Here is a 14,007-nt window from a genome sequence, read left to right on the forward strand (position 1 = left end):
AAAAAGCGGGGTGACAGGAAGACAGGCCGAGGGTCTCAAACAATTCAACTTTGGGAAACTAAAATAACAGAATTAGATTTGTTGATACATGCGATTGTAAATCAGCATAACCCTTTTGGAAAATAATCTGGCAGTTGCACTGGCAAGTTTTAAAAGGTTCATACCTTCCAATCCCAAAAAGAAAATAAAGAGTATGCTTCATTCATAAAGTTTCTCAACATGGCATTATGTATACTGGTGAATAATTGGAAATAATTTAGAAGTGGAACAACAGAGGCATGGTTAATTAAATTACCTAACATACAACAGAATACTGTATAGCCATTAAAAGTATGAGTCCTAAGTATGTGATTAATTAACAAGGAAAAACATTTACGCTATAATGCTAGTTTAGGAAACTAGGAAATACAATAATAATTACAACTATGTAAAATAAAGCCTTCCAAAACACCAAATCTTTGCATAGATAAAATGCATGATAAAATACATCAAAATATTAACAGTGGTTTCTTAGGTGTAGTAGAGAGGCTCCCAAGATGGCCACCATCAAACCCTTCCCTCCCTGTACAGTGCTGCTCCATCCATGCAGAGGTGGAGTCTACTCCCCCTCCCCTTGAATCTGGGCTGCCTTGACCAAGGGAATGCAACAGAAATGAGCAGTGCCAGTTCTGGGTAGCTTTACAAGGCCTGGCAGCTTCCACTTTTGCTATGTGCCAATGCACTCAAGCTAGACTAATGAATGGTGAGACACTACAAGGAGAGAGAGGCCGTACTGAGGAGCACAAGGCATCAGAAATGTGAATGAAGCTTTCCTGGATCTCCTAGCATAGCCTAACTGCCAGCTGACAATAGATGAGAGATTTCACCTGATACCAATACAGAACTGTCTCGCTGGGCCGTGCTTGGATTCTTGGCCCATAGAATTGTGAGAGGTAATAAGTAATTGTTGTTTTAAGCCATTAAGTTTGGCATGGCTTGTTATGCTGCAACAGAAACACCAGGATCTGTGATACTATTTTTCTTCTTTCTACTTTTTTGGTGATTTTTAATGAATTTTGTGTAATTTCATTTTTCCTTTTCCTTTTAAAAATAACATTCTTTCATATTATAAAAGTAATAATGTCCAATTAGACAAGTTTAAGAAATCAGAGAAAGTATTATGTTTAGATAAAATATAATCCATAATTCCCAGAGAACTATGGTTAACTTTTGGTATATAGTCTAGTCTTCTATAATGAATTTCATGTGTTTCTCTCTATATAAGTGCAAAATATAAATGCAGGTACATGTATACAAGTATATCCTTGAAAAATAGAGAAGCAATGAACTTAATTTCAGAAATCAAGCCTATTGATTTGGTGCCAAACTTCTCACTGGTAAGTTAAACCTTTGCTTGGTTTCCTAACAGCAGGCTATGATTACAATGAGTTCCTTCAGACATGGGAAACCCTGATAATGGATCAGAGAGGTATACTGGGCATAAAACTGGAGGAGAGAGAGTAGTTAGGAGTCCCCTGAAGGGAGCCAAGTGAGACACGAGAAGGGCTGAACTAAGACACTGGGGACAGAGAGGGGAGGGCTAGAGGTAAGAAAGACTAAGAAGTGGAAGCAATAAAATTTCTTATCCTATCAGAGGAGAGGCAAATGAGATAAGAGAAAACGGGCTCCCAGCTATCTGTCCTGAATGAGTGATCAGTGAGATAGAAAACACAGGAAGAGGAACACATTGGTATATGTTGGATTTGAAGACCTAGAGGACATGTAAGTGGAGATGGTGAATAAGCTGGTGATTTCTTTGGGCATGAATTACCTGTTTTTCTGTCCTCAGCACCTGGCACATAGTAGGAACCCAATGAGTGTGTGCTGAATGAATGAATGAATGAATAAAAAGGTCTGGAGCTCAAGCCAGGCCCTTGGACAAATGATCTGGAAGTCATTGGTGAAGAGGTGACAGCTGAATTCTTGAAAGTGGATGAGATTGCTCAGGAAAAGGAACAGAACGAGCCGAGATGAAGGCTGGCAGGATTCTAGGGAAATGCCTCACCTGTAAATGACATTTTTGGCCAGCTGCACATCATCCTGAGAGTCACACAAATGAAGCAAAGTTTTCAACTCCTCGTTTAAGATGAGTTTGTGCTGGGTCAATTTCTCTTCCAAGTTTTTAAAATAGGTTTCTGGAAGAAAACACAGTATGGTGGCCATCACTCGGGCTGACTGGAACTGTCAGGAGGCTACCCTGAGGAAGAAGGGACACCTGAACCTGGCTCAGTGCAAAGGGGTGCTGAGGCAGGCTCATGGACATGCAGCTCCCTCACTGGCTCACCTCTTCTAGGGCAGTCTGTAAGAACATGGCCTTGAACTAAGGCATTTATGTCATATGGGGCACATTCCCAGGCCCCACTCAAGACTTTCCAAGCCAGAATCTCTGGGAGCTCTGGTGTGTGTGTGGGGGCAGGGGGAAGACACAAGAATATGCATTTTCTACTTGCTGGGAGATCCTGATGCATACTAAAGTCTGAGAAATACTGTCCCAGAAGCTTAGCCCAAATAACTGAACCTACAGGAGACACTTGAGGTAAAAAAAAAAAAAAGAAAGAAAGAAAACATAACAAAGGTACCCAAACCATCAATTGGCAGGGCACCAAGCAATAAAACTGAAAGGAAAATATGAATTGAAGATGGGTCTACTCACAATGTTTGACCCATGTGATTCAGGAATACTTTACATTTCTTTCATTTGATTCGACTTGACCTCTCTTTCATTCCATTTAGTATCTCTTTATTCAACTGTGAGAAAGCATGCCACAGCTCTGCATAATGCACAGGGGGTAGAAGATAGTCTCTAAATAGCAGCAAACTCTACATTTAGCACAGAATCATTTCACGTTGGTCAGTCTATCCTTGTCCCTTGTCATTGCTGCAAAGAATTTATGATCTCTGATCAACTGCGGGGACAGTCTAACACCAAAGGAAACATGGCCTCTTGGCTGTACACTTGCCAGGATGTGGAGTGAGACGCAAGGCAGGCACCAAGCAAGCATCTGCTTTCCGGTAGGCAAGTCTGTTCTCAGCATCAGAAGGTGCCAAGAAAAGTCTACAGGATTTGTCCCAACGCCCAGAGCACTGAAGGAATGCTTCTTACAGGAGCTGCATAATATACATAGAAAACACAAGAACTGTGGGCTGAGGCAGACACTACTTTCATTTTAAAAAAAGTCCCACTAGGTTTCACATAGTGCAGTGGATCTTCCCATCTTTATTCGTACAACCACATGATGGTAAAGGTTTTAGTGCTGGATGGATCTGGGCTGAAATCTAGGCTCTGCCACTTGCATTCTATGGGGGAGAGACCGCAGCATCTGTGAGACCTGATTCCTCCTGTGTATAAGTAAGGATCACGGCACCTACCTCAACAGGTTGTCCTGAGCTAATGTATGGAAAGCACTGAGCACATGGCCCAGCACATAATAACTGCCAATAAATCACAGACATTAGTGTTCTCATTTTCATTCCGTCACCTATTAGATTTAAGAGGATTTATTCTATTAAATATTTCTGAACAATTTCCAATCCTTCTTAATAAGCCTTAGAACCCAAAATTTCAACAGATTTGTGTTTTAAAACAAGTCAAACAAGATATAAGTGCTTATCATATACTCCTACTCAGCGGTATCCTTCTTTGTGTCTTACACAAGACACAAAGAAGGATGGGATATGGTTCCTGTCCTCAACAAGCTTAGAGTTTGTTTGGAAAGCAAAGACATATTTATATGAAGCTATCTGAAAACAATGATGGGGAGGTGATACCTGACTGGTTATAAGCAAAAGAGGAGAAGAGAGTGAGCTGAGTGGCAAGAACAGATCAGGTTTGGTGGAGCTGGAAGGATACTAGCAAGGAAGGGGGCTGGATAGGATTGGATAAACCAAGGGGCATACTAGGTATGGAAATCAGTATAGACTTGAGAATGAACTTGGCAAGCATGAAAGGTGATGAGGGGAGAACTGTGACTAGATTAACAGGAAATCATATTGGACTCTAGGAAGACAGGGTCCATTTATGGAAGAGCTAGGAAGCCAGGGTGGTGAGTTTATACAGGATGTGGCATACAACATAGTACTACTGTGGATTCTTACAATGAGGAAGTGTTGACAGGGTTTTATAAAGATCAGTCCACAGTGGAGTAGACTGGCACTGACTACATTAACTGCCTCACAGGCACAACCTTCATAGCTTTATGAAGACTATGACAAGTGGAATAGCAACTAGACCATGACATGGAGCCCTAACTCTGCAAACTTCACACTGCTCCAAAATACATGGGTGAAAAGGGAAGACTGAAGTGAAATAGAGATTGACTCTACTGAACTGGAGATTAATATATTGTCACCCACTCCTAAGGCATATCCTCTTGTTCGGTAGGTGGTATTACATAACAGTATGATTATCGGAGTGGCGAAGGAAGACTGATTTCTAGAGGTCTGGACTTCAAGGGAATGGAGGCAAGAGGTATTAATCAGGTGCTCATAAATGCTAGGCAGTGAGATGAAGGAGAGCTGGGCCTACAACTGAAACATCAATAGGAACAAACAACAGAGTTCTTTAAAGAGAGGAGAGACTTGGTTGTTTATAAAGGAATTTGAAGTACTGGGAAAAACTCAGTGTGCAGGAAGGAGGGAATGAATACGACAAGATTTCTCAGATGTTGGAAAGGAATAGACTAGGGTTGTGGTGTTCTTGTTTTTTGTCTGTTTCTTTTAGCTTTTTATAATAAACATTTGCGAACGTACCCAAAGTAGAAAGATGGTATAAAGAATCCCCATGTACCCATCACTCAGCCTCAACAATTATCAAAATGTTGCTGATTTTGCTGGTGGTGCAATGGTTAAGATTTTGGCTGCTAACCAAAAGGCTGGCAGTTCAAATCCACCAGCCGCTCCTTGGAAACCCAAAGGAGCAGTTCTACTCTGTCCTATACGGTTGCTACAAGTTGGAATTGACTGAACAGCAACGGGGTTGGTTTGGTTCTACCCTTCCTAATCCCACTGGATTTTTTCAAAGTAAATCCTAGACTTCTTATCAGGCAAGTTTCTCCTCTTTTTAAAGAAATCTTTTTTTGATCCTATTGAATTTTCTAGCACAGAACAGGAAATATCAAAATGTAGCATCACACATAGTACTATTTTGTGTCACTTTATTTCATTTATATATAAAAAAGTACGTATGTACTGGTGTTGTAATGTAAAATATATTTTTCACTGAGCATTGCATGAAAAGAATTTGAAAGCCAGTCATCTGGTGTAGCTCTTCTCAAGCTTTAATGTGGATTACGAATTGTCTGGGGTGTGAGATTTTGCATTTCAACCAGCCTCCAAGTTATGCCTGTCCTAATGGTCCTCAAACCACACTTTGAGTGACACAGATTTAGAGAGGACTGGTTACAGCACTAGTTTTAGTATTTTTTTCTGGGGAAGGAATAAGAGTAGAGCTGTAGACTTTGCAATAGTAGAGAGTAAGATGAAAAGTGAAAATAAGGTTAGATTAGGAAACTCAGAATAAATGGTCTCAAGTCTTTCTATGGGACATAAGTTCATTGAGGGAAAAACTGAATAGGGAAAAAGACAGAGGAAATTTGAATAACAAATCAATGAAAGAATTAACAAAATAGATTCTATTACCTTTGGTGCCAAGGAGATTACGTGCAATAGCCACCTTCCTATGCTGAAATTCTTTTAATTTCATAACATTATCTGTGAGTAGGTATCGCTTAGCTAGAAATTAGGGAAAGAAAGAAAAAAAGTAAAGTCATTTTGATTGCTTTACACTTAAAAAATAACATGAGTAGGGTTTGATTGGATCTTTTCAATTAACTGATCTTATCTCCATCTATTATAAACCATCTAGCCAGGTTTATAGCAACCCCTGAGACAGCAACCCTGATGGGAAGAAACATCTCCAAACTACCAGAGAATGCACTCCTCAGCCAGGCAAATTGTGTGTGAGTGTGTGTCTAAGAAACATCTATAGAGAGACAGAGACAGAGAGACAGAGAGGAAGACAGGATAAGTGACTATATCAGAATCATCTACGGAGATTTTCAAAACTATACATGCTGATGTTTTCCTCCCCCAATTCTGATATATGTGCATTTAGCAGGAGCTCTGGTGGCACATTGCTTAAGCGCTTGGCTGTGTCAAAAACCTACATTTCTTAGAGAAACACCAAAAATTAGTGTAACAGAATATATTTATTGTGAGTAGATACGATTCGAATTGGGCATCCTCACCCAAACATGCTGTGAAGTTGCTCTGAAGAAGGAACAGTAAAAGCAGGGCATACAGGTCATTGTTATGTTAATTTCTCAGAAGATAACATCAAAGTACATAGCAGGTTACAGAAGCAGTCACCAAGGACCTGCCATACATCCTAAATCAACCTCTAGTCAGACCCTGGAGTTCCTGCTTCTTGAAGCTGGCTGCACATAGATAACTTTCCAAAGGAAAATTAGTAAGCTGCTCTCACTAAGCTATTGTTCCACCTGAAGGTAACTCCAGGGAACCAGTTCCATCAAGGTTCAAAAGGACACCTAAGGGCGGAGGGCCTGTGTGGCTCACCCCAATTTCATGATCCCAGAAATCTGGATTCCAGGAGAATCAAAACGATTTTGTCAGCTGCTAACTGAAAGGTTGGCAGTTTGCGCCCATCGGTGGCTCTACAGGAGAAAAGACCTGCTCATCTGCTTCCATAAAGATTACGGCCTAGAAACCCTATGGGGTAATTCTACTCTGTCCTAAAGCATCACTGTGAGTTGGCTGGAAGTGACTCAATGGCACACAACAACTACAGAACAGACGCTGTACTAATCCATAAGGATATGAGGGTGAATGAGACTTCAGGAGCTCATAGTTTATGAAGAAAAATAAGCATGCAAATAAATATATCAGAGCAACAGTGATAGATGCAGCAATAGTGCTATGTGCAAGGCACAGAGTAGTAGTACTAAGGAGTTTCTGATTAACTGTGTTTGGGGTACAGTTGACAGAAAGCTGGGATTTGAAGACTAGGTATTCACCAGCTGGTTAAGGCGTAACAACGGCGTTAAAAAAAAAAAAAAAAAAAAAAAAAACTACAGGTAGTCTCTGACTTATGATGGGGTTCCATTCCCACAACTCCCTCAGTTCTGACGTAAGTCGAATACCTCTTTTTGTTTATTATTGCCTTTCATTATCAGTATCTTTATAAAGCCAGTCTTTAACATCTGCAAGTGAACATCTGAGAATGATGTTGTAGGGTAAAAACATCATTAAGTTTAGTGAAGCAAAAAGTAAGTTTTATTCAGCATATATTCAAAAGGGCAAAAGTGGGTAAAGGACAACCATGCTTCCAGAGCCATGTCTGCCCGAGTCCAAGGAAATATCACAGAACAGAAAAAAGTGGGAAAACGGACAAGCATGCTGCCACAGCCATGTCTGCCCAAGTCCAAAGATCATTACAGAGTCATGAGCATAAACATTACAAATGGGGAAAACCACTGAAAGCTTAGCCTTTTCAGATTGGCTAGAAACTGTGATCCTACGTTTTGAATTGTCTTTCTTAATAATCATTGGTACAGTTTTCAGTAACGACAGTCAGCAGGGTCTTCATTGATCCAACAAATTTCTATTCACTAAAAGCTAATAGAAAAAGAGTAGAAAGTCTTTTGTGTTGTGTTTGATTGGCTTTATGTGAAAGTTTCCCTTAAAAATATTTTCCAAGATTATCTTAGCTATTGTCTTTATACCTCAGGGCCCAGATGATGTGTCCTTGAGTCCTTGTGAGCCCAGCTCCAGCTGGGTCATATTCTCTATGCTCAAGGACAGGGAATAATAACTCCAATATTATTTCCTAAATCAATGATAATATTAGCAAATTACGAGCAGCAACATTGTTTGTATTACTAACAATAAGATGTACCAAAAAAAAGGTCTTAAGTGTGGTTCTTTGCAACTCAAATAGGTCGTAAGTCAGGGACTACCTGGATATCTTTTAAATGAAGGTGCAAAATAGGCATACCTAGTTTTGGTTTTGGCTGCTAACCAAACAGTTGGCAGTTCGAATCCACCAGCTGCTCCTTGGAAACCCTATGGGGCAGTTCTATTGTGTCCTATAGGGTCTCTATGAGTTGGAATCAACTAGACGGCAACAGGTTTCGTTTTCTGGTTTTTAGGGAAAAGCACGTAGTGTAGTAGAAAAAGCTATAGTGTGACCTTTGGAATTCCTAGTCTTGTCATTTGGTTTATGGCCTCTTAGGCCTGGACTCTAGGTATACTCAAGATACACCAGAAATCACTGACCACAGCTTAGTAGAGAAAATGGATTTGGGAAACATCTTCCTTTCTTTAGGATACTTGGCTATGCAAGAGGTAAAATGGAATATCACTTGTACAAAAAATCACTCACTAAAGGACTCTGTGTGCTGCAATAACCTGAAGTTAAAACAAACAAAAAAAATCGTTGCCTTGGAGCTGATTCCGACTCATAGTGACCCTACAGCAATAACTTAGCAATAAAAATACCTGCTGATTTATGGAAAGTGAAGTGGACGGTACTGTGGGGTTGCCTGTTCAAACTCCTCCTCTACTAGTTCCCTGTGACCTTGGGCAAATTGCTTAACTAGTTTCCTCTTATGCAAATGGAAGAAAGAATTCTCCACTAGGTGCTGGGAGAATGAAAGGAATTAATCTATGTATGCAAAATGCCCTAGAGCAATGCCTGGCACAAAGTTTTTTTGTTGTTGTTGCTCACTAGCATTTTTAAATCTAATTCTTCCCATAAGAATGACAAGGAATAATTTTATAATTGAGAAAACATGTTCGGGGTCGTTCAGAATGTTAGCTGCTGAGCTGGGACTCGAAGTTCGGGGAGTCTAAGGCCTCTGTTCCCCAGACCTGCAGAAAAGTACATCCACGAGGAGTAGGGAGTCCCGGAGAGTAACGCCGTCTCACTGAGTGAATACTACAGTCCCAAAGTCAAGACCCCAGCCCAGCCGTCATTCGGTCCTTGGGCACGCCGGCGTCCACGACACCCAGGTGTAACCAGAGAGCAAGGACGTGCCCGGCAGCTCCAGGCCAGAGAGTGACGGAGACGTTGTTGTTACTCCTTCAACGTTATGCCCACTGGACTCTAACGATCCCTTCTCTCCTAACCCTCCTCTCTTTCCACAATTTGCCCACCAGGCCTAGGGCCGCGATACCTCCGAGAGGGCACCGGCAGCAGCTGGAGCCGGAGCCACTCACACCGGTATACAGCGAACTTCGCAGCGCCTGTAGCAGGAATCCCTTGAAAGCCTGAGATACAGCAGCCATGCTGTCTTAGGCCGCACCAACTGTCGGAGCCGGGCAGGGGGATGGAGCGTCGGCCCTACAGCCTAGAGCGCCAAAAGGGATTCGTCCAACTCTGCGCCCCCAGAGAGGTCGGCCTGTAACCCCGCCCCTTTCTCTGCCCGCAACCCCCGGTTGGCTTTCCCCTTGGTACGCTCCAAGATGGCGGCCTCCATACTGCGGCGAGGGTTTCTCCTGGCGCGGAAAGCGGCTCTGCCTCAGTTTTCCACTGCAGGTTGGTGGCTGCTGCTTTGGTGTGGGCTGCTTCTTTAGGCCTTGAGAACTCTGTTCCTTAAGTAAAGGGAGCGATAGGCTTTCGAGAGAACGGGAAATGGATCTGAGTTCTGGTCGCTAGAGGAGCCATTTGGAGGTATTTGTAGCACAGAAAGGGAAGGTAAAGTCTCTGACCCATCTCTCAGACCAAATTAATAGCGCCAGCCTGTCCAGAGGTGTGAAGAGCGAAGGCAGGTGTAATATGAGGGACTTGTTTATGATTTGCTGGATTTGTGTGTTAGGGTGGTCGTCTTTTGCTGACCATAGAAAACTCAAAAATGTGCTCACCCCTGGGACTGTGAAATTTTTCTCCCTGCTGAGGCTGCGCTTCCTTGGAGGGGGGTCAGATCAGTCTTCCCCGTCGCCGCCCAACACACACACACTCTGCTGGACCGTAGTCTTCACTTGGTCGAAGAATTTTTCGGTACTAATCTCACTTTACCAGATGACCTTGGAAACAGTTTTTGATTTTGTTTTACTTCAGTTTTCCACGTGTAAAACAATAAATGCTAGTAGTTAACCTTTAGAGTGCTTTGGTATCTGCGTTGAAAGGCAGCCCACTCAAGACCAACTTGGTGGGTTTGCTGATGAAAACGTTGGAAACTTTTTCAAAAAGCATTTCCAGAAGCCAAATTTGTAATGATTTTAATCACATAATCCTGAAAGGCATACCTAATTATGTGATTAAAATGTAATAATAACAGTCACTGTTTTGAATGTCCATTATCTCCTCTTTTCAACCTATTCTAACCCCTGTAAAAAAGCAGCACGCACTTTTGCTCATACTTTGTAGGAACAGCCATTAAATTCCAACGTGAAACCTCATAGTTGGCCACTGGAAGTTTTCTGAGGATTAACTGGTTGACCTAGCTGTTGAAGATGGTTAATGACACACATTACCAAAAGTGTTAAGTACTTGGTTAAGCGCTTGGCTGCTAACCGAAAGGTTGGTAGTTTGAACCCACTAGCCACTCTGAGGGAAGAAAGATGTGGCAGTCTGCTTCTGTAAACATTACAACCTTGGAAACCCTGCAGGGCAGTTCTACTCTGTCCTATAGGGTCCATACGAGTTGAAATTCACTAGTCCACAATGGGTATCACTATTGACAACTCATGTCTATGTTTGTCATTAATCTCTATTAGGAAAATTTCCCATTTGCCAAATTTAAAGTCTTCCTTCTTATATCCATTTCCTTTTGTTCTACATTCAATGGAGATGGAGAATCATTACTAGTTGTTGTTTGTTGTTAGGTGCCGTTTGTTGTTTAGAATGCTCTTGCTTCTAAAGAGCATTCTGGTTGTACTTCTTATGAAACAGATTTGTTCTTTCTTTTGGCAGTTCATGATATATTCAATATTCTTCACCAACACCACAATTCAAAGGCATCAATTCTTCTTCTTCGGTCTTCCTTATTCATTGTCCAGATTTCGGATGTATATGAGGCAATTCGAAACACCATGGCTTGAGTCAAGCGCACCTTAGTCCTTAAAGTGACATGTTTGCTTTTCAACATTTTAAAGATGTCTTTTGCAGCAGATTTGCCCAATGCAATATGTCATTTGATTTCTTGACTGCTGCTTCCATTGGTGTTGATTGTGGATCCAAGTAAAATGAAGTCCTTGACAACTTCAATATTTTCTCCGTTTATCATGATGTTGCTTATTGGTCCAGTTGTGAGGATTTTTGTTTTCTTTATGTTGAGATGTAATCCATAAAGGCTGTGTGGTCTTTGATCTTCATCAGTAAGTGCTTCAAGTCCTCTTCACTTTATCAAGCAAGGTTGTGTCATCAGCATAACACAGGTTGTTAATGAGTCTTCCTCCAATCCTGATGCCGCATTCTTCTTCATAGGGTCCAGCTTCTTGGATTATTTGCTCAGCATACAGACTGAATAGGTATGGTGAAAAGATACAACCTTGATATACACCTTTCCTAATTTTAAACCACGCAGTAACCATTTGTTCTGTTTGATGACTACCTCTTGATCCATGTACAGATTCCTCATGAGCACAGTTAAGTGTTCTGGAATTCCCATTCTTCACAATGTTATCCATAATTTGTTATGATCCACACGGATGAATATCTTTGTATAGTCAATAAAACACAGGTAAACATCTTTCTGGTCTTCTCTGCTTTCAGTGAGGATCCATCTGGCATCAGCAATGATATCCCTGGTTCCACATCCTCTTCTGAATCTGGCTTGACTTTCTGGCAGTTCCCTGTTGATACACTGCTGCAGCCCCTTCTGAATGATCTTCAGCAAAATTTTACTAGCGTGTGGTATTAATGATATTTTTCGATAATTTCCGCATTCAGTTGAATCACCTTTCTTGGGAATGGGCATAAATATGGATCTCTTCCATTTGGTTGACCAGGTAGCTGTCTTTCAAATTTCTTAGCATAGATGAGTGAGCACTTCCAGTGCTGTATCCGTTTGTTGAATCATCTCGATTCATATTCCATCAATTCCTGGAGCATTGTTTTTCACCAATGCCTTCAGTGCAGCTTGGACTTCTTCAGTACCATCGGTTCCTGATCATATGCTACCTCCTGAAATGGTTGAACATCGAGTAATTCTTTTTGGTGTAGTGGCTCTGTGTATTCCTTCCATCTGCTTTTGATGCTTCTGGCGTCGTTTGATATTTTTCCTGTAGAATCCTTCAGTATCGCAGCCCGAGGCTTGAATCTTTTCTTTAGTTCTTTCAGCTTGAGAAATGTCGAACGTGTTCTTCCCTTTTGGTTTTCTATCTCCAGGTCTTTGCATATGTCATTATAATACTTTACTTTTGTCTTCCCGAGCCGTCCTTTGAAATCTTCCGTTCAGCTCTTTTACTTCATCTTTTCTTCCTTTTGCTTTAGCTATTCAGCATTCAAGAGCAAGTTTCAGAGTCTCTTCTGACATCCATTTGGATCTTTTCTTTCTTTCCTGTCTTTTTAATGACCTCTTGCTTTCTTCATGTATGATGTCCTTGATGTCATTCCACAACTGGTCTGGTCTTCGGACATTAGTGTTCAACACATCAAATCTGTTCTTGAGATGGTCTCTAAATTCAGGTGGGATATACGCAAGGTCATACTTTGGCTCTTGTGGACTTGTTCTAATTTTCTTCAATTTCAACTTGAACTTGCATATGAGCAATTGATGGTCTGTTCTGAAGTCGGCTCCAGGCCTTTTTCTGATTGATGATATTGAGCTTTTCCATCGTCTCTTTCCATAGATGTAGTTGATTTGATTCCTATGTATTCCATCTGGTGAGGTCCATGTGTATAGTCACCATTTATGTTCGTGAAAAAAGGTATTTGGAATGAAGAAGTCGTTGGTCTTGCAAAATTCTATCATGCGATCTCCGGCATCATTTCTATCACCAAGGCCATATTTTCCAACTACGGATTCTTCTTCTTTGTTTCCAACTTTCGCATTCTAATCACCAGTAATTATCAATGTATCCTGACTGCACGTTCGATCAATTTCAGACCGTAGAAGTTGGTAAAAATCTTCAATTTCTTCATCTTTGGCCTTAGTGGTTTGTGTGTAAATTTGATAAATAGTCACATTAACTGGTCTTCCTTGTAGGCGTATGGATGTTATCCCATCATGGACAGTGTTGTACTTCAGTATAGATCTTGAAATATTCTTTTTGACGATGAATGCAACGCCATTCCTCTTCAAGTTGTCATTCCCGGCATGGTAGACCATGTGATTGTCTGATTGAAAATGGCCAATACCAGTCCATTTCAGCTCACTGATGCCTAGGATATTGATCTTTGTGCATTCTATTTCATTTTTGAAGATTTCCAGTTTTCCTAGATTTTTACTTTGTACATTCCACATTTCAAATATTAATGAGTGTTTGCAGCTGTCTCTTCTCATTTTACATTGTGCCACCTCAGCAGATGAAAGTCCCGAAAGCTTGACTTCATCCATGTCATTAAGGTTGACTCTACTTTGAGGAGGCAGCTCTTCCCCAGTCGTATTTTGAGTGCCTTCCAACCTGAGGGGCTCATCTTCTGGCACTATATCAGACAGTGTTCAACTGCTATTCATAAAGTTTTCACTGGCTAATTCTTTTCAGAAGTAGACCTCTAGGTCCTTCTTCCTAGTCTGTCTTAGTCTGGAAGCTCAGCTGAAACCTGTCCACCATGGGTGACCCTGCTGCTGTTTGAATACTGGTGGCATAGCTTGCAGCATCACAGCAACATGCAAGCCCTCACAGTACAACAAACTGACAGACGCGTGGGGGCATTACTAGCTACTTTCTTTTAAAACAAACAGAAGAAGTTCAGATAACTAATTGCAAATATTTTCTCCCATTTTGTGGGTTGCCCTTTCATTCTTTTGGTGGTGTTCTTTGAAGCACTAAAGTTTTCAATATTTG

At 41.2% G+C, this 14,007-nt stretch overlaps 2 protein-coding genes across 4 annotated transcripts in view; one reads left to right on the plus strand and one right to left on the minus strand.

Annotated features, from left to right (window-relative positions):
* The window catches only part of PTCD2 (pentatricopeptide repeat domain 2), a 39,429-nt gene extending 30,071 nt beyond the window's left edge, over positions 1–9,358 (minus strand). Inside the window, exons 1-3 of one of the 3 annotated variants that reach the window (XM_023729530.1) lie at positions 9,231–9,358; positions 5,677–5,769; positions 2,045–2,174 (exon numbers count right to left, since the gene is read on the minus strand). In XM_023729530.1, the coding sequence (XP_023585298.1) occupies positions 2,045–2,174; positions 5,677–5,769; positions 9,231–9,342 (335 nt within the window). In that variant the 5' untranslated portion in view covers positions 9,343–9,358. Of the gene's footprint in view, positions 1–2,044; positions 2,175–5,676; positions 6,254–9,230 lie in introns of those variants that run through there. The other 2 variants (XM_023729531.1, XM_023729532.1) reach the window with 2 other exon arrangements.
* Positions 9,359–9,489: 131 nt separating this feature from the next.
* Positions 9,490–14,007, plus strand: part of MRPS27 (mitochondrial ribosomal protein S27) — a 100,114-nt gene continuing 95,596 nt past the window's right edge. Inside the window, exon 1 of the mRNA XM_004374507.2 lies at positions 9,490–9,592. Coding sequence (XP_004374564.1) covers positions 9,520–9,592 — 73 coding nt within the window. The 5' untranslated portion in view covers positions 9,490–9,519. The remainder of the gene's footprint in view (positions 9,593–14,007) is intronic.

The sequence above is a fragment of the Trichechus manatus genome, unplaced genomic scaffold (genome assembly GCF_000243295.1).
Source record: "Trichechus manatus latirostris isolate Lorelei unplaced genomic scaffold, TriManLat1.0 scaffold00029, whole genome shotgun sequence".
Lineage (NCBI taxonomy): Eukaryota > Metazoa > Chordata > Mammalia > Sirenia > Trichechidae > Trichechus > Trichechus manatus.